This window comes from Oncorhynchus tshawytscha, linkage group LG09 (genome assembly GCF_018296145.1).
Source record: "Oncorhynchus tshawytscha isolate Ot180627B linkage group LG09, Otsh_v2.0, whole genome shotgun sequence".
In the NCBI taxonomy this organism is placed as follows: Eukaryota; Metazoa; Chordata; class Actinopteri; order Salmoniformes; family Salmonidae; genus Oncorhynchus; species Oncorhynchus tshawytscha.
This window is the reverse complement of record NC_056437.1, coordinates 44,309,889-44,329,852: the sequence shown is the minus strand read 5'-3', so window position 1 is coordinate 44,329,852 and position 19,964 is coordinate 44,309,889. Positions and strand designations below refer to the sequence as shown.

The following is a 19,964-nucleotide window of genomic DNA, read 5'->3' as shown; positions in this document are numbered from 1 at the left end:
TGGTAGTGCTTCATATCTATACCATTGGAAACTCATCAATTGCTTTAAGTGACTACCAAGTCGTTTTGGCAAATTATCGTGTGCCTAACCAAAGCAAAAAGGCCCAAAAGTTGATAAATACAAGGACTGCCACTGCATGAGAGTTTTAATAAGCTTTCAAACAATATCACTGCTAATGCCCAGCACTGTCTTAGTAAGCAAAATGAAGCTCATATGCGGTTAATATCTTGCAATGTCTCCATTTCTGAGTTTTGGCATTTCCCCTGCTGGGTTAGAGGGAGGTCATCATCAGGGTGACAAAGGACAGCCAAGCGCTAGTAAAGAAAGAGATTGAATAGATTAAACATGTTCAAAACTATACTTTTACAAATGCAACCTTGTTTCACACTTGTGTCATACCATTTAAATGTGTACACCTGAATTTTCACAAGCCAACGCTAGTATTAAGGTACTGTTACCCAAAAGCACCTGACTGGGTAAGTAGAACAATGGCTTAAATGCCGGAATTTGTGTCCCCAGAGCATAATTCTCTGCATCACATTCTATAGTATTTTATAAGCGTGGCAAGGTAGCCTGGTGGATCGGTGGGCTGGTTTGAATCCCATAGCTGACTTGGTGGTAAATCTGTGCCATTGGACAAGGCACTTAGCCCTAATTGCTACTGTAAATCACTGGATAAGAGCATGTGTATTTGACTTAAGTACGAACCTGTCTGAGGCTGCCTGTGCCAACGCAGATCTTTCCAATCCCCCACAGTGGCACCAGGAGGATGGAGGAGAGGGCCATGGCCCAGCCCAGTGCATAGGCCCAGTCTGGGTACATGTACCAGCGGTTAAACTTGAGAGGCTTATAGTCCACCATGTATAAAATAAAGGAACTCTGGGATGATATGGAGGAAAAGCAAAGCACCCAATGAGTAAGACCTAGACTCAAGCCATAGCACGGACGATCCACGCAATTTACATGTGGAGGCTGTATACAGTAATGTTGGTTCAATCAGAAATTACCTTTAAATGTCTAGCCATATGTCTACTTTTATAAGATGTACAGCTTTAAATATTTACCACAAGCACCAATCTAACTCACCAGAGACACAAGTGGGGTGAAGTAACGCCAGCACAGTCTGAAGAGGACACACGGTCTCTGTGCAGTCATGTCCTTAATGGCATCCTCCATGTGATCTGCCCCTGACGATTTTAAAACAGATTTACTGACAACTCACGCATAGCCACGGGAAGTAGTTTAGGGGTGGGGGTGCTGCAGTCCTTTTTAGTAGCCGCTCATATCCAGAGCAACTTACAGTAGTGAGTGGATACATTTTCATTCTGGTCCCCCGTGGGAATTGAACACGCAACCATAGCAAAGCAAGTATCATGCTCAACCAACCGAGCCACATCACATCATCATAAACCACTTGATGTTTCAATGTACTCAATTGCTGTATTGTGCATTGCTGTTCTTCATGGTGATGGACCATCTACTACAGGTACAAACCTGGATGACCAGCCTATGTACAGACATCTATATCGGTCCACTAATACTAGTAAAGGCCCAGTGCTAGAGAGACACATTTTTTATTCAGATTTTCTACCCCACGGCTATAAACGCAAGTCCAGGAGACAATGAGAGAAAGGCAGTTTACAAACCAAATGATTACAAAAACTGAGTGGTTGTGTATAGTATAATGGGGCTTTTTCACCACTACAACTCTAGTGCTTGAGATGAAGGCTAAGACTCATGTTTTTCCACCATCGTGGCCGGGGTGAAAAACAAATCTGCCATCACAGTGGATTTACACTTACCAAAGATCCATCCCACTGCCAGTGACTCAAATACAGCCACAAAGAGAACACACGCTCCGCTGCAGCCGTAGTAATCAATGAGCTGGAACACAAAGATCCCACCCTGTAGATTAGAAGAACCAAAAAATGTCCTTCAGAAATCAAAACTGGATGGTGTTCAGAGATAGATGGGAGAGGTTGAGGGAAGCTGAAGGATGGGACTAAAAACAAACAAAAGACCAAATACTTATTTTCCACCATAATTTGCAAATAAATTCATTAAAAATCCTACAATGTGATTTTCTGGATTTTTTTCTCATTTTGTCTGTTATAGTTGAAGTGTACCTATGATGAAAATTACAGGCCTCTCATCTTTTTAAGGTGGAGAACTTGCACAATTGGTGGCTGACTAAATACTTTTTTGCCCCATTGTATATATGTATAAGCTGGAAGTAGATGCCTAATTTAACATGTGTAAATATTTGTATGAACATAAGATTCAACAACTGAGACCTAAACTGAACAAGTTCCACAGACATGTGACAAACAGAAATGGAATAATGTGTCCCTGAACAAAGGGGGGGTCAAAATCAAAAGTAACAGTCAGTATCTGGTGTGGCCACCAGCTGCATTTAGTACTGCAGTGCATCTCTTCCTCATGGACTGCACCAGATTTGCCAGTTTTTGCTGTGAGATGTTACCCCACTCTTTCAACAAGGCACCTGCAAGATCCCAGACATTTCTGCGGGGAATGGCCCTAGGCCTCACCTTCCAATCCAACAGGTTGCAGACGTGCTCAACGGGATTGAGATCCGGGCTCTTTGCTGGCCATGGCAGAACTACTGACATTCCTGTCCTGCAGGAAATCAGGCACAGAACGAGCAGTATGGCTGGTGGCATTGTAATGCTGGAGGGTCTGGTCAGGATAAGCCTGCAGGAAGGGTACCACATAAGGGAGGAGAATGTCTTCCCTGTAACGCACAGCGTTGAAATTGCCTGCAATGACAACAAGCTCAGTCCGGTGATGCTGTGACACACAGCCCCAGACCATGACGGACTCTCCACCTCCAAATCAATCCCGCTCCAGAGTACAGGCCTCGGTGGAGCACGCATTCCTTCGACGATAAACGCGAATCCGGCCATCACCCCTGGTGAGAAAAAACCGAGACTCGTCAATGATGAGCACTTTTTGCCAGTCCTGTCTGGTCCAGCGACGGTGGGTTTGTGCCCATAGGCGACGTTTTTTCCGGTGATGTCTGGTGAGGACCTGCCTTACAACAGGCCTACAAGCCCTCAGTCCAGCCTCTCTCAGCCTATTGCGGACAGTCTGAGCAGTGATGGGGGGATTGTGTGTTCTTGGTGTAACTCGGGCAGTTGTTGTTGCCATACTGTACCTGTCCCGCAGGTGTGATGTTAGGATGTACCGATCCAGTGCAGGTGTTGTTACACGTGGTCTGCCACTGCGAGGACAATCAGCTGTCCGTCTTGTCTCCCTGTCGTGCTTTCTTAGGAGTCTGACAGTACGGATATTGCAATTTATTTCCCTGGCCACATCTGCAGTCCTCATGCCTCCTTGCAGCATGACTAAGGCACGTTCACGCAGATGAACAGGGACCCTGGGCATCTTTCTTTCGTTGTTTTTCAGAGTCAGTAGAAAGGCCTCTTTAGTGTCCTAAGTGTCTTGGAAAGTTCTCGCATGGAATAGCCTTCGTTTCTCAGACCAAGAATAGACCAGTTTTAAAAGAAAGTACTTTGTTTCTGGCCATTTTGAGCTTGTAATCGAACCCACAAATGCTAACGCTCCAGATACTCAACTAGTCTAAAGAAGGCCAGTTTTATTGCTTCTTTAATAAGAACAACAGTTTTCAGCTGTGCTAACATAATTTCAAAAGGGTTTTCCAATGATCAATTAGCCTTTTAAAATTATAAACTTGGATTAGCTAACACAACATGCCATTGGAACACATGAGTGATGGTTGCTGATAATGGGCCTTTGTACACCTATGTAGATATTCCATAAAACATCTATCGTTTCCAGCTACAATAGTCATTTACAACATTAACAATGTCTACACTGTATTTCTGATCAACTTGATGTTATTTTAATGGACAAAAAATGTGCTTTTCTTTCAAAAACAAGGACATTTCTCAGTGACCCCAAACTTTTGAACGGTAGTGTATATATACCCCAAAAATATATGAGGGATTGGAAATGTTGCAGACAATTACATTGATGGAAGCCACAATCTGTCTGCAATATTAAAGCTGATCCTATTGATATTCATATGTGAAGTGTAGAATCAGAGATCGAGCACATGGAAGCAATCATACACAATATCACTGAAGATAGCTAGATTAATGAAGTCAGTAAATCAACACTGTGGTCATTGCAACACTTACAGATTTGTAAATGTTTTATTTAACCTTTATTTAACTAGGCAAGTCAGTTAAGAACAAATTCTTATTTACAATGACGACCTGCTGTTATGAAACATTCTTTACCTTGCAGTCTGGGCCTAGTGTGCACGCCAATGTGCGGAGGGCAGGACTTTATAATTTACCTCACCTGCACAGAAGTTCTATTTTTTCTTTGACCTTTTCCTTACACTCTATTATGTACAGTTAAACTAAACTCATTATCATTCTGGACAGTGTCTAAAACAGTTGATTAGGAGCTAATTCAATGTCTCACCTCTGTGATCATAGTCAGCTGTATAAGGAAGCAGGAGAGACAGAAGAGGAGCACAAAGCCCTCTCGATATCTGGGCCTTCGCAGTGTAACAGGAAATAAGTCTGTGAAAGATGTTATCACTCCCTCCATTATGACAAACTAAAATAGAAAAGGAAGATAAAAGTGACATCAAGATACAGTACATTGTGGGATCAACACAACCCATTTTTTTAATCAACCCTTGCATGTAGACCACATCCAGCTAACAAAGTTTGGTTCCCAGGACGTTGTGGGAAAGTTATTTGTCAAATAACCAAAAGAGAACCTTAAGGGAATGTTAGAAGAACATTCTGTGTTGGCTGGGCATGGTCTTTAGGTATGGTAAATAACCTGTGTGTCAATTCCCAGCAGAAGAAGCATAATGAAGAAGCAGACCGTCCAGAGCTGTGGCAAGGGCATCATGGCTGCTGCCTGGGGGAAGGCGATGAATGCCAAACCAGGACCTAGGAGCAACAGTAAACAAGAATTGGAGGAAAATAACTTAATAACTATGCTATTAGCATATGATACAGATGCAGTTTTTTGTTTGCATGTAATGGCACAGTATGCTACATCATTATGGATCGTTATCAATGCCAATTCTAAAATGCAATGATGAATTGGAATGTAAAAAGTAGAAATGCAGTGCATGTATCCTCAATTGGAATGTGAAAATTATAAATGTAAATGTTTTAAATGCTCAATTGGAATGTGAAAATGGTAAATGCATTTATCATTTTCACATTCATATTGAGCATTTAAGCATTGCATTTAAGACACTAATTATAACCCTAAATAATGCTGTGACATGCTGAACTGACTGCATCCGTAAAACATTTTGACACGTTTTTAACAAGCACAAAGCTGTAACAGAAGGCCACTGTGATGGCCACACCATACCGGACTCTGCCACCATCGCGACAGAAACACCCTGTTTCTGTGCCATGAATCCCAGCACCGAGAAGACTGCAAATCCAGCCACAAAACTGGTACAACCATTCAGCAGACACAGCCAAAAGCTGTCCCTGAATGGACATAAAATAAAATATGCTAATTATAACTGTGCTCAAACTAATACAATTGGAATAAGTTGTTCTTTATTAAATTCTACATATCCATTGAAGTATAGATGTTTTAAGAAACAAAATGTATTGTTAAAACTAAACAGTCTTACATGTAGCAGTTATTGTTGTATTTGTTGAAGCTTCCCAAAACAGTTTGACTTCCCCGTCCAATACAGTAGGAGAAGAACACCTGCGTTCCTGCTTCCATCCAGACCTGGTTGGCGAGAGATTCATTAGTGCATGTAGAAATTCGACAGCACGAAATTGAGAAGTGGAATGCAAAGACTTGATCATATTTAGCTTGGAACTTGTTCTTCAATGAATGTGCAAATGAAAAGGTGCAAATGTTTACTTGGGGGTCTGCAAGGCGGACTGGGTCTGGATACAGGTAAAACTGAATCCCCTCCCAAGCTCCAGGTAAAGTCACCCCTCTCACCAGCAACACCAAGAGCATCAGATAGGGAAATGTGGCAGTGAAATATACCACCTAATGAAATGGACCAGTATGGACAAAAACAAAACTTACCACCATAGCACAATTACCACCTGTACCTAAACAATCAGATTCGTGGATGTGTGAAGTAATTTAACATTTACTGGTGTAATCATGTGTAGTAGTAAGATATACATAAACTCTTATACAGACCTTTCCTGAGTACCTGATTCCTTTCCAGATACAGAAGTAGCAGACAGCCCAACAGGCGAGGAGACAGAGCATCAGCTCCCATCTTACACTGCCCACCTCTTCAATGCCTCCAGAGATAGCCAACACACGACGCCTGGGGGAGCACAACAGAAGCCCCGTTTATACCTGGTGACTAGTCAAGCCCATGCTCTCACTTTTGTTAGTGTTACATGGAACAATGTTGCAAATGTTTGTTTCCTAGATACTTTTGTGGACACAATCTATCAGCCATTTTGGAAACAGTGAGTAGCCTAGCCACAGTTTATATTTTGAAGCCTTTGCCAGTGCCACACAGTTAGGTTGGAGATTCGTAACTGCGTCGAGAGGTCGCCTACACATGATAGTCAGCAATGCAATTCATAGAAGCCATGCAAGTAAGAGATGTTTTCTATTGGGGACTTTATGTTGAGTCAATATGGTAGACTGCTAGCATTGTGATGCCTGGTCTAATGTATGAATGAAGCCAGAGAGTTAATGTTTGTTTTATACAGCTATTTTCACCTGCTTATTTTGTGTTTTTGCATTACTGCAGCATATAAATTGTTATTACTTGTCCGAGTTCTCATATTATTATTTTTTCTTGGGAATTGGGAAATATCGGGATTCTGGTTACCGGCGAACATGCGTCCTTTGTTCTGATCTTATCCACATTCTGATTGTGCCCACATTTTTAGACATGCGTCTACACATGGTATGCTGTTCACTGTGTCCAAATTGTGAACAGATTTCCTAGTCCCTCCCTGTATGCAAATTAGTTGCCAGATATTACTTGAAATTGTTTATTTTATTTTAGGACATAGGCCTATATTGATTTCATAAATGGTGTCACCTGTCAATGATTTTAGAGGTCGGGATAATGATGATTTAAATGGTTTCACTGTCCATATCCATCTTGTAAGAAATCCAGACACAATGCCTGACTTCCTCCGGAGGTGGTCAGAAAGATCAATGCGTCTTTTAATCATCTAAATCTGTCTAAAAATGTGGGCACAATCAGCATATGGACAAGATGAGGACAAAGGACACATGTTAGCACCAGGTATAAACAGGGATAGAGGGAGACTTTCAGTTCAAGCTACATTTAAGTTGCATCTGAAATGTTACCCTATTCCCTATATCATGCAATACATTTGACATACGGGCACTGGACAAAAGTTGTGCACTATTTTTTATTCTAGGGATTAGGTGCCATTTCAGATACTGTACATCATTTTAGTGTAAGATAATTATTAAAGGGAGGTCTTGCAGAGTTTTCATATACAGTATTTATCTTATGCTGCTTTGTGTTGTGTGGGGCAGGCTACTTACTCCCAGAACTCAGTGGCAGCAGAAGTAGTGGTGATTTTGGAGGTACAGTTGGCAGTATGGTTTAGTGAAGAGAAATCCACACATTGATCTAATCAAAAAGTAATTAAAGTCAAATGGAATTCTCTCCCAAAAACATATATACAGTAACTTTGTGTATGTATCATTGTTTTCTGGTAAAATATAACCTGTTTTATCCCCATGCAGAGAATGTAGGCCTACCAACCTGTGTTCCAGGTGTTACCACAGCTGGCCCAGGGTAGTTGAGAACTGAAAGAGAACACCAGGTAGAAGAGAGTCCAGGCCAGGATCACGAGGTAAATGATAGAGTCATAGATCAGGATGAGAAGCTCTGCCCTGCCAACACCTGTGAAGAATTAACAGGTAATATGAGGTGGGACATTAAAGGGATAGTTCACTCAAATTACAAAATTAAATATTGGTTTATTTTCTCTGCATAAGTCTTTGGACCAGGAAAAAGTATGGATTGCTTACAGGGTATTGATAACAATGTGTAATTTGGTAATTTGGGTGAATTATCCCTTTAACCTTTTTGCCTGTAGTAGAATGAAGGAGTATAGCAACTTCTCACCTTCAGCAAGCGGACATAAGCTCCTCCAGCATGTGACAATGCCCTGTTGGGTGTACTGACCAATTGATGTCTCGAGAAGGAACAAAGGAAGACCACATAGCCCAACGTACAGCAGGTAGGGCACAAGGAAGGCACCTAAGAACAGACATATATAAATATGTATGTCGTGAACTCACAATATAGGCAGGTTACTAGTGATTTTGTGCCCTACAGACCCTAATCAAGCTCCCTTTTTAACTTATATTCATAGTGGTAAGTGGTATGTTTACTTAACCCACTTTTTAAAGCAATATAGATCTTTCTATTAATTAAAGGGCCAATGTGTGATATGGGATAAACATTTCAAAATGGTTTAAACAAAAATAAAAACACTTGTTATGTAGTTTCAAGTGTGCTTACAGGAATAAAATTAAAAATATGGCAAATTGGTCAATAACTCCTAACAACGACAAAGGCCTAGAACTACACAGTGCCTTCAAAAAATATTCACACCCCTTGACCTTTTCCACATTTTGTTGTGATACAGCCTGAATTAGAAATGTATTACATTTAGATTTTGTGTCACTGGCCTACACACAATGCGTCATAATGTCAAAGTGGAATCATGTTTCTATACATTTTTACAAAGTAATTAAAAAGGAAAAGCTAAAATGTCTTGAGTCAATAAGTATTCAACCCCTTTGTTATGGCAAGCCTAAATAAGTTCAGGAGTAGACATTTGCTTAACAAGTCACATAAGTTGCATGGCCTCTGTGTGGAATAATAGTGTTTAACATGCATTGTGAATGACTGCCTCATCTCTGTGCGCCACACATACAGATATCTGTCAGGTCCCTTAGTCGAGTAATGAATTTCAAACACAAAGACCAGGGAGGTTTTCCAATGCCTCGCAAAGAAGGAAACCTATTGGTAGTTGGGTAAAACAATTATCTGGGATTTCACCATGAGGCCAATGGTGACTTTAAAACAGTTACAGTGTTCAATGGCTGTGACAGGAGAAAACTGAGGATGAATCAACAACATTGATTCAAATGACAGAGTGAAAAGAAGGAAGCATGTACAGAATAAAAATATTCCAAAACATACATTCTGTTTGCAATAAGGCACTAGAATAAAACTGCAACAAAAAAAATATTTATTAACTTTATGTCCAGAATACGAAGCGTTATGTTTGGGGCAAATCCAGCACAACACATCACTGAGTACCACTATTCATATTTTCAAGCATGGTGGTGGTGGCATCATGTAATGGGTATGCTTGTGATAAGCAAGGACTAGGGATTTTTGGGGGGATAAAAAGAAACAGAATTGTGCTAAGTACAGGCAAATTCCCAGAGGAAAACCTGGTTCATTCTGCTTTCCAACAGACACTGGCAGACAAATTCACCTTTCAGCAGGCCAATAACCTAAAACACATGGTGAAATATATACTGGAGTTGCTTACCAAAACAGCAATGAACAAAATTACGTTGAACATACGTATTTTACAGAAGTTAAACTCCCATTCATTTTCGGTTGTAAACTAATGTTGAAAAGTAGAGTACCAGTCAAAAGTTTGGACACACCTACTCATTCAAGGGTTTTTATTTATTTTACTATTTTCTACATTGTAGAATAATAGTGAAGACATCTAAACTATGGACTCGTGTAGTAACCCAAAAGTGTTACACAAATCAACAAATATTTTATATTTGAGATTCTTCAAAGTAGCCACCCTTTGCATTGATGACAGCTTTGCACACTCTTGTCATTCTCTCAACCAGCTTCATGAGGTAGTCACCTTCAATGCATTTCAATTAAACAGGTGTGCCTTGTTAAAAGTTCATTTGTAGAATTTATTTCCTTCTTAATGCGTTTGAGCCAATCAGTTGTGTTGTGACAAGGTAGGGGTGGTATACAGAAGATAGCCCTATTTGGTAAAATACCAAGTTCATATTATGGCAAGAACAGCTCAAATAATCAAAGAGAAATGGACAGTCCATCATTACTTTAAGACATGAAGGACAGTCAATCCAGAAAATGTCAAGAACTTTGAAAGTTTCTTCAAGTGCAGTTGCAAAAACTTTTCAAGCGCTATGATCAATCTGGCATTCATGAGGACTGCCACTGGAAAGGAAGACCCAGAGTTACCTCTGCTATAGAGGATAAGTTCATTAGAGTTACCAGCCTCAGAAATTGCAGCCCAAATATATGTTTCACATTGTTCAAGTAACAGACACATCTTGTCACGTCCTGGCCTTAGTTATCTTTGTTTTCTTTATTATTTTGGTTAGGCCAGGGTGTGACATGGGTGATTTATTGTGTTTCGTCTTGTCTAGGGGTTTTATTAGATTAATGGGGTTGTGTTCAGTTTAGTTGTCTTGGTAAGTCAATGGTTGCCTAGAGTGGTTCTCAATCAGAGGCAGGTGTTTATCGTTGTCTCTGATTGGGAACCATATTTAGGCAGCCATATTATTTGGGTGTTTTGTGGGTGATTGTTTCCTGTCTTTGTGTTTATTGCACCAGATAGGGCTGTTTCGGTTTTCACGTTTCTTGTTTTGTAGTTGTGTTTGAGTTTTCCTATTAAAACCATGGACACTTATCACGCCGCATATTGGTCCTCCGATCCTTCTCGCCTCTCTTCTTCAGACGAAGAGGAGGAAAACCGTGACACATCTGAACATCAACTGCATGAATCAGGCTTTCATGGTCGAATTGCTGCAAAGAAAGCACTACTAAAGTACAACAATAATAGGAAGAGACTTGCTTGGGCCAAGAAACATGAGCTATGAACATTAGACCAATGTAAATCTGTCTGATGAGTCCAAATTTGAGATTTTTGTTTCCAACCACCGTGTCTTTGTGAGACGCAGAGTAGGTGAATAGATGATCCCCACATGAGATTCCCACCGTGAAGCATGGAGGAGGAGGTGCGATGGTGTGGGGGTGCTTTGCTGGTGACACTGTCAGTGATTTATTTAGAATTCAAGGCACACTTAACCAGCATGGCTACCACAGCATTCTGCAGCGATACGCCATCCCATCTGGTTTGCTCTTAGTGGGGCTATCATTTGTTTTTCAACAGGACAATGACTCAACACACCTCCAGACTGTGTAAGGGCTGTTTGACCAAGAAGGAGAGTGATGGAGTGCTGCATCAGATGATATGGCCTCCACAATCACCTGACCTCAATCCAATTGAGATGGTTTGGGATGAGTTGGACCACAGAGTGAAGGAAAAGCAGCCAACAAGTGCTCAGCATATGTGGGAACTCCTTCAAGACTGTTGGAAAAGCATTCCAGGTGAAGCTGGTTGAGAGAATGCCAAGAGTGTGCAAAACTGTCATCAAGGCAAAGGGTGGCTACTTTAAAGAATCTAAAATATTCAATATATTTAGATTTTGTGAACACTTTTTTGGTTACTACATGTTTCCGTATGTGTTATTTCATAGTTTTATTATTTTCACTTATTTTACAATGTAGAAAATAGTTAAAATAAAGGTGTCCAAACTTTTGAATTGTACTGTATTTTACGGATATACTGTATATAAGACGTCTGTTTTTGGTCATGGTTTCTATGGCCAAATTTCTAACTTTAAATATTTTCAGACCCCTTGGCTTTTTCCACATTTTGTTATGTTACAGCCTTATTCTAAAATGGATTAAATAGACCCCCCCTCATCAATCTACACACAATACCCCAAATGACAAAGCAAAAACATGTTTTTAGAAATGTTTGCAAATCTATATAAAAACAACAACTGATATATCATATTTACATAAGTATTCAGACCCTTTACTCAGTACTTTGTTGAAGCACCTTTGGCAGCGATTACAGCCTCAAGTCTTTTTGGGTATGACACTAAAGCTTAGCACACCTGTATTTGGGGTTGTTTCTCCCATTCCTCTTTGTAGATCCTTTCAGGCTCTGTCAGGTTGGATGGGGAGCGAAACTGCACAGCTATTTTCAGTACTGCAGAGATGATCGATCAGGTTCAAGGCTCTGGCTGGTCCACTCAAGGACATTCAGAGACTTGTCCCGAAGCCACTCTTGCATTGTCTTGGCTGTGTGCTTAGGGTCATTGTCCTGTTGGAAGGTGAACCTTCACCCAAGTGTGAGGTCCTGAACTCTCTGGAGCAGGTTTTGATCAAGGATATCTTTGTACTTTGTTCCGTTCATGTTTCCCTCGACCCTGACTAGTCTCCCAGTCCCTGCCACTGAAAATCATCCCCACAGCATGATGTTGCCACCACCATGCTTCACCATAGGGGTCGTGCCAGGTTTCTTCCAGACGTGATGCTTGGTATTCAGGCCAAAGAATTCAATCTTGGTTTTATCAGACCAGAGAATCTGTTCTCATGGTCTTAGAGTCTTTAGGTGCCTTTTGGCAAACTCCAAGTGGGCTGTCATGTGCCTTTTACTGAGGAGTGGCTTGGTCACTCTACCATGAAGGCCTGATTGGTGGAGTGCTGCAGAGATGGTTGGCCTTCTGGAAGGTCCTCCCATCTCCACAGAGAAACTCTGAAGCTCTGTCAGAGTGACCATCGGGTTCTTGGTCACCTCCCTGACCAAGCAAGGCCCTTCTCCCCCGATTGCTGAGTTTGGCTGGATTGCCTGCGGTAGGAAGAGTCTTGGTGGTTCCAAACCTCCTCCATATAAGAATGATGGAGGCCACCGTGTTCTTGGGGACCTTCAATGCTGCAGAAATGTTTTGGTAACCTTCCCCAGATCTGTGTCTCGACACAATCCAGTCTCAGATCTTTACGGACAATTCCTTCAACCTCATGACTTGGTTTTTGCTCTGACATGCACTGTCAACTGTGGGACCTTATATAAACAGGTATGTGTCTTTCCAAATCATGTCCAATCTATTGAATTTACCACAGGTGGACTACCTGTTACCGTTGCCTCATTTTGTATCACATTCCAATGATAAACATGTCCCCCCCCATCCCCAGTGAAAGTGCGTCCCTAGCCTATGTAATGGAGCATAACCAGATAACATAGGTCATAGGCCTACAGTAGGCAAACTCATATTCTGTTCTTCTGAAATAAATTTTTCGTCATGTCATAATGTTTCTTTAGACCTGATTAAAATAAATGATGGATGTATTGTGACGGTGATATATTAAATCTGTTTATTAGACTTTTTTAAATGTAGATGTTCCAAAGGTGCGCATCAGTGGCTTGTATGCATTGAGGGCTGGAGAAGTTAAACATGTTTATGTTAATTAACGGTCAAATGCCATGAGACCAGCAGTCTTTTGCATGACAATAACTGGCTGACAAAATGTCCTAGACTGGACCAAATCTGAACCAATGTTTCACAAGTTTGGACAGCACAGTACAGCAGTAGAGTACATTTGAGTAGAGTACAGTACAGTAAAGTAGAGGATAGTTCAGTATGGTACAGCACAGTACATTATAGACGTCTACATTTGGGCCAAATCAAGGCCGGACCGGACCAAATCTGAACGAATCATAGACGTTTATTTTTGGGCCGGACAGGACCTAAAATCAACATATGTGAAAGTTGAAATCAAAAATCCACTTTCGGACATCCATGGATGTCCTATGACGGTCGGAGCTTACTGGGTTATTTGGATTTGTGTGCCCATGAAAACCGTTTTCACGGTGTAACATAAGGTTAAGTAGTTACAGTGCATTTCCGAGATCTCCATATAATATGCACAACTCTGCCAGGACCTAGGATCAAGGGAGACACTCAATTTATTTAGTACTATATCTCTTGCACATTGATGAAAATAATCATGGCATCTAAACCTTCAAGCTGCATACTGGACCCTATTCCAACTAAACTACTGAAAGAGCTGCTCCCTGTGCTTGGCCCTCCTATGATGAACATAATAAACGGCTCTCTATCCACCAGATGTGTACCAAACTCACTAAAAGTGGCAGTAATAAAGCCTCTCTTGAAAAAGCCAAACCTTAACCCAGAAAATATAAAAAACTATCGGCCTATATCGAATCTCCCATTCCTCTCCAAAATCTTTGAAAAAGCTGTTGCACAGCAACTCACTGCATTCCTGAAGACAAACAATGTATACAAAATGCTTCAGTCTGATTTTAGACCCCATCATAGCACTGAGACTGCACTTGTGAAGGTGGTAAATAACCTTTTAATGGCGTCAGACCGAGGCTCTGCATCTGTCCTCGTTCTCCTAAACCTTAGTATTGCTTTTGATAGCATCGATCACCACATTCTTTTGGGGAGTTTGGAAACCCAAATTGGTCTACACGGACAAGTTCTGGCCTGGTTGAGATCTTATCTGTCGGAAATATATCAGTTTGTCTCTGTGGATGGTTTGTCCTGACAAAACAGAGATGCTTGTTCTAGGTCCCAAGAAACAAAGAGATCTTCTGTTGAATCTGACAATTAATCTTGAAGGTTGTACAGTCGTCTCAAATAAAACTGTGAAGGACCTCGGCGTTACTCTGGATGCTGATCTCTCTTTTGACGAACATATCAAGACTGTTTCAAGGACAGCTTTTTTCCAACATTGATCTGATCCAACAAAATCAGAAACATTCTGTCCAAAAATGCAGAAAAATTAATCCATGCTTTTGTCACTTCTAGGTTAGACTACTGCAATGCTCAAAGTTTTACTGCTAACCTACAAAGCATTACATAGGCTTGCTCCTTCCTATCTTTCCGGTTTGCCCCTGCAGTACATACCTACACGTACGCTATGGTCACAAGACGTAGGCCTCCTAATTGTCCCTAGAATTTCTAAGCAAACAGCTGGAGGCAGGGCTTTCTTCTATAGATCTCCATTTTTATGGAATGGTCTGCCTACCCATGTGAGAGACGCAGACTCGGTCTCAACCTTTAAGTCTTTATTGAAGACTCATCTCTTCAGCAGGTCCTATGATTGAGTGTCGTCTGGCCAAAGAGTGTGAAGGTGAACGGAAAGGCACTGGAGCAACGAACCACCCTTGCTGTCTCTGCCTGGCCGGTTCCCCTCTCTCCACTGGGATTCTCCGCCTCTAACCCTATTACAGGGGCTGAGTCACTGGCTTACTGGTGCTCTTCCATGCTGCCCCTAGGAAGGGTGCGTCACTTGAGTGGGTTGAGTCACTGACATGATCTTCCTGTCCGGGTTGGCGCCCCTCCTAGGGATTGCCGTGGCGGAGATCTTTGTGGGCTATTCTCGGCCTTGTCTCAGGATGGTAAGTTGGTGGTTGAAGACATCCCTCTAGTGGTGTGGGGGGCTGTGCTTTGGCAAAGTGGGTGGGGTTATATCCTGCCTGTTTGGCCCTGTCCGGGGGTATCGTCGGATGGGGTCACAGTGTCTCCCGACCCCTCCTGTCTCAGCCTCCAGTATTTATGCTGCAGTAGTTTATGGGTCCGGGGGCTAGGATCAGTCTGTTATATCTGGAGTATTTCTCCTGTCTTATTGTCCTGTGTGAATTCAAGTATGCTCTCTCTAATTCTCTCTCTCTCGCTCTCTCTCTCTCTCTCTCTCTCTCTCTCTCTCTCTCTCTCTCGGAGGACCTGAGCCCTAGGACCATGCTCCAGGACTACCTGCCCTAATGACTCCTTGCTGTCCCCAGTCAAATCAAATCAAATCAAATGTATTTATATAGCCCTTCGTACATCAGCTGATATCTCAAAGTGCTGTACAGAAACCCAGCCTAAAACCCCAAACAGCAAGCAATGCAGGTGTAGAAGCACGGTGGCTAGGAAAAACTCCCTAGAAAGGCCAAAACCTAGGAAGAAACCTAGAGAGGAACCAGGCTATGTGGGGTGGCCAGTCCTCTTCTGGCTGTGCCGGGTGGAGATTATAACAGAACATGGCCAAGATGTTCAAATGTTCATAAATGATCAGCATGTTCGAATAATAAGAAGGCAGAACAGTTGAAACTGGAGCAGCAGCACGGCCAGTTGGACTGGGGACAGCAAGGAGTCATCATGTCAGGTAATCCTGGGGCATGGTCCTAGGGCTCAGGTCCTCCGAGAGAGAGAAGGAGAGAATTAGAGAACGCACACTTAGATTCACACAGGACACCGAATAGGACAGGAGAAGTACTCCAGATATAACAAACTGACCCTAGCCCCCGACACATTAACTACTGCAGCATAAATACTGGAGGCTGAGACAGGAGGGGTCAGGAGACACTGTGGACCCATCCGAGGACACCCCGGACAGGGCCAAACAGGAAGGATATAACCCCACCCACTTTGCCAAAGCACAGCCCCCACACCACTAGAGGGATATCTTCAACCACCAACTTACCATCCTGAGACAGGGCCGAGTATAGCCCACAAAGATCTCCGCCATGGCACAACCCAAGGGGGGCGCCAACCCAGACAGGATGACCACATCAGTGAATCAACCCACTCAGGTGACGCACCCCTTCCAGGGACGGCATGAGAGAGCCCCAGTAAGCCAGTGACTCAGCCCCTGTAATAGGGTTAGAGGCAGAGAATCCCAGTGGAAAGAGGGGAACCGGCCAGGCAGAGACAGCAAGGGCGGTTTGTTGCTCCAGAGCCTTTCCGTTCACCTTCCCACTCCTGGGCCAGACTACACTCAATCATATGACCCACAAAAGAGATGAGTCTTCAGTAAAGACTTAAAGGTTGAGACCGAGTTTGCGTCTCTGACATGGGTAGGCAGACCGTTCCATAAAAATGGAGCTCTATAGGAGAAAGCCCTGCCTCCAGCTGTTTGCTTAGAAATTCTAGGGACAATTAGGAGGCCTGCGTCTTGTGACCGTAGCGTACGTGTAGGTATGTACGGCAGGACCAAATCAGAGAGATAGGTAGGAGCAAGCCCATGTAATGCTTTGTAGGTTAGCAGTAAAACCTTGCTGTGCTGCTGCTCCAGTTTCAACTGTTCTGCCGGCGGCTATGGAACCGTGACCTGTTCACCAGACGTGCTACCTGTCCCAGACCTGCTGTTTTCAACTCTCTAGAGACAGCAGGAGCGGTAGAGATAATCTGAATGATCGACTATGAAATGCCCACTGACATTTACTCCTGAGGTGCTGACCTGTTGCACCCTCGACAACCACTTTGAATATTATTATTTGACCCTGCTGGTCATCTATGAACATTTGAACATCTTGGCCATGTTCTGTTATAATCTCCACCCGGCACAGCCAGAAGAGGACTGGCCACTCCTCATAGCTTGGTTCCTCTCTAGGTTTCTTCCTAGGTTCTGGCCTTTCTAGGGTGTTTTTCCGAGCCACCGTGCTTCTACACCTGCATTGCTTGCTGTTTGGGGATTTAGGCTGGGTTTCTGTACAGCACCTTGTGACATCAGCTGATTGTAGAAGGGCTTTATAAATACATTTGAATTTGAATTTAATAAACTGTCAGACAGCAAGGTGCATGGTTCATTCAGGGTTGAAGTTAAATGTCTAAGTCAATTGTTAAATGCTCAACATTGCCCTAGTATCTGTGTGTTAGAGATTTGTCGACGATGAGTGTGACATGTCTCCTTTCTAATGCCCACAAAGCTCCAATTCAAACTCCCATTAGACAGCTCTGCAAGCGTTATAATGTCAAAATACGTTTGTTCCTCACCAAAAATTACTGTTACTCACTATCTTCATTTACTCCAGTTATGGCTGGTATGTACCTCCAAAAAAGGTCTTAATAAAAAGCCTGAAAATATTCCTAATTGCTCAGTGAAGCTCCATATTTGGTGAGTAAGGAACATATTTTGACATTATAACTAATGGGAGTTTGAATCTGAGCTTCCTAGCCGTTAGAGAGGAGACACACCATAGTCATTGTCAACATCTCTAACACAGATGCTGGAGCAACTTAATGTATAAAAATGACAAATAACACTGTCAAAAATGTAAGGAAAGAAAGGTAGTGTTTTATGTCACATGATTTTTGCCAAATCTGTGAAAACTCCAACTGTGAGAAGGGGTGTAAACATAGGTTTTGATTCAACTATGTTCCCTCTTTAAATCTTAATGTTGTAACATTAAACAAGTTACAGATTTTTATCAATTACTTTGTAACAGCCCTAAAAAGATGTCCACTACAATAAATCCTCACTGCCACCCTAATTTATAGAACGACCCATATGGGTGATTCCCCAAATATAACTCACCTCCACCGTTCTTATAGCAGAGATAGGGGAACCTCCATACATTTCCCAGGCCGACCACGTTACCACAAACTGTGAGGAGGAACTCTGTTTTAGAGCTCCACTGTTCCCTCTTCCCTTCCTGAGTCTCCACGTTCATTCTCTTTTTTTGTCCTGTAGTATCCACTGATCTCTAACTTGGTGTTCGCTATTCAGAATATACTGGAACTCTCATTGTGTCACCACCCTACCACTGGATCTGTAGTAAGTGAGGAGGATATGCTACTCCTGGGTTCTCTTCCAGTGGCCTCGGTTCAACATCTCACTATGGGACATACCCTCGTGCAGGTCATTCGCTGAAGCCTTATTCAATCACGCCTAACAGGCCAATTAGGGCATTGTGAGTTAAGCCCCACCAGTCTATATAACACCATGCATTGCCCTGGTTCCCCTCATTTTTCGCCTCTGTTGAATCTGAACCTGTTTAAGAGCTTTTTAAAGAAAACCTAGCTCTCACCTTAACGGTTCCATTTGGTATGGGTTACCACTTCACCTACACAGAGTGAAGTTACCGAAGGTAGCTTGTTAGCAGTATTGTTTGTTGTCAGCTAGCTACAGTACCTCTGTAGCCTTCACGCAATTAGTGCTGCTAGCTTGCTAGTTCCACTGCTTTAATATCCCGCTAATAACAGTTTCCCACTAGTTTTAGCAACTTCTACTAGTGGGCTCTAGCTCTGTCGGTTCCCACCTTTCAGAGTTGGCTAGCTGAACTGTCGAGTGTCCTAGTTAGCTAACGTCAGCACACATGGTTATAGATAGCAACCTTTGGTCTACCCCCCCCAATTCGGTTTGTTTGGCTAACACGGGAGGTGCTGTTTCTTTAACACTAGAAGTGCAGATAGAATAGATTAATTTAAAATTGTAATATCTTTGCCATTTTAAGTGTCATGTCCCTGACTTTTCCTAAAGTATATTTAACACACTGATGTTAACATTTTTTGTTTGATAAACAGTTATAGCAGGACATGTCACCCCCCTGCCCTTCCTTCACCAGACAGCTGGCTGCCCATCTGATAATGGCCAATTGAAACTACATATAACTACACTGAGTATACAAAACATTAGGAACACCTGCTCTTTCCATGACATAGACTGACCAGGTGAAAGATATGATCCCTAATTGATGTCACCTGTTAAATCCACTACAATCAGTGTAGATGAACAGGAGGAGATAGGTTAAAGAAAGATTGTTAAGCCTTAAGACATTCGAGACATGGATTGTGTGCATTCAGAGGGCGAATTGGCAATAAAATATTTGAACAGGGTATGGTAGTTAGGTACCCGGGGTACCGATTTGAGTGTGTCAAAAACTGCAACAATGCTGGGTTTTTCATGCTCTACAGTTTCCTGTGTGTAGTGTATCAAGAATGGTGCACCACCCAAACTATGGAAAGCATTGGAGTCAACATTGGCCATGCATCTCTGTGAAACACTTTTAACACCTTGTAGAGTATATTCCCCGTTGAATTGAGGCTGTTCTGAGGACAAAAAGGGGTGTAAACTCAATATCAGGAAGGTGCTACTAATGTTTGGTACACAGTGTATATCGAAGCAAATTTCACACATGTAATAATAGATGTAGCCTAAAAACAAGATTAAATTGACAATAGTCTGATGGGTGGCAATATTTAAAATTGTTAAACTGTGAATGAAGAGACATCTATTGAATAAACACATTCATTTTCCATTCCAAATTAAAACCTGTTGCTGGTCGAGCTCA

At 42.2% G+C, this 19,964-nt stretch overlaps 1 protein-coding gene across 1 annotated transcript; it reads right to left on the bottom strand.

The window, feature by feature from the left end:
* Positions 1–134: 134 nt before the first annotated feature.
* Positions 135–18,962, bottom strand: LOC112258002 (sodium- and chloride-dependent GABA transporter 2-like). Its single transcript, XM_024432033.2, has 14 exons — positions 18,209–18,962; positions 8,138–8,272; positions 7,772–7,912; positions 7,549–7,636; positions 6,202–6,334; positions 5,908–6,042; positions 5,666–5,769; positions 5,392–5,516; positions 4,843–4,955; positions 4,474–4,611; positions 1,803–1,905; positions 1,087–1,187; positions 709–879; positions 135–314 (listed from the first exon to the last, which is right to left on the bottom strand). The coding sequence occupies exons 1-14, from the start codon at positions 18,342–18,344 to the stop codon at positions 210–212; spliced, it is 1,728 nt and encodes a 575-aa protein (XP_024287801.1). The 5' UTR covers positions 18,345–18,962; the 3' UTR covers positions 135–209.
* Positions 18,963–19,964: the final 1,002 nt, after the last annotated feature.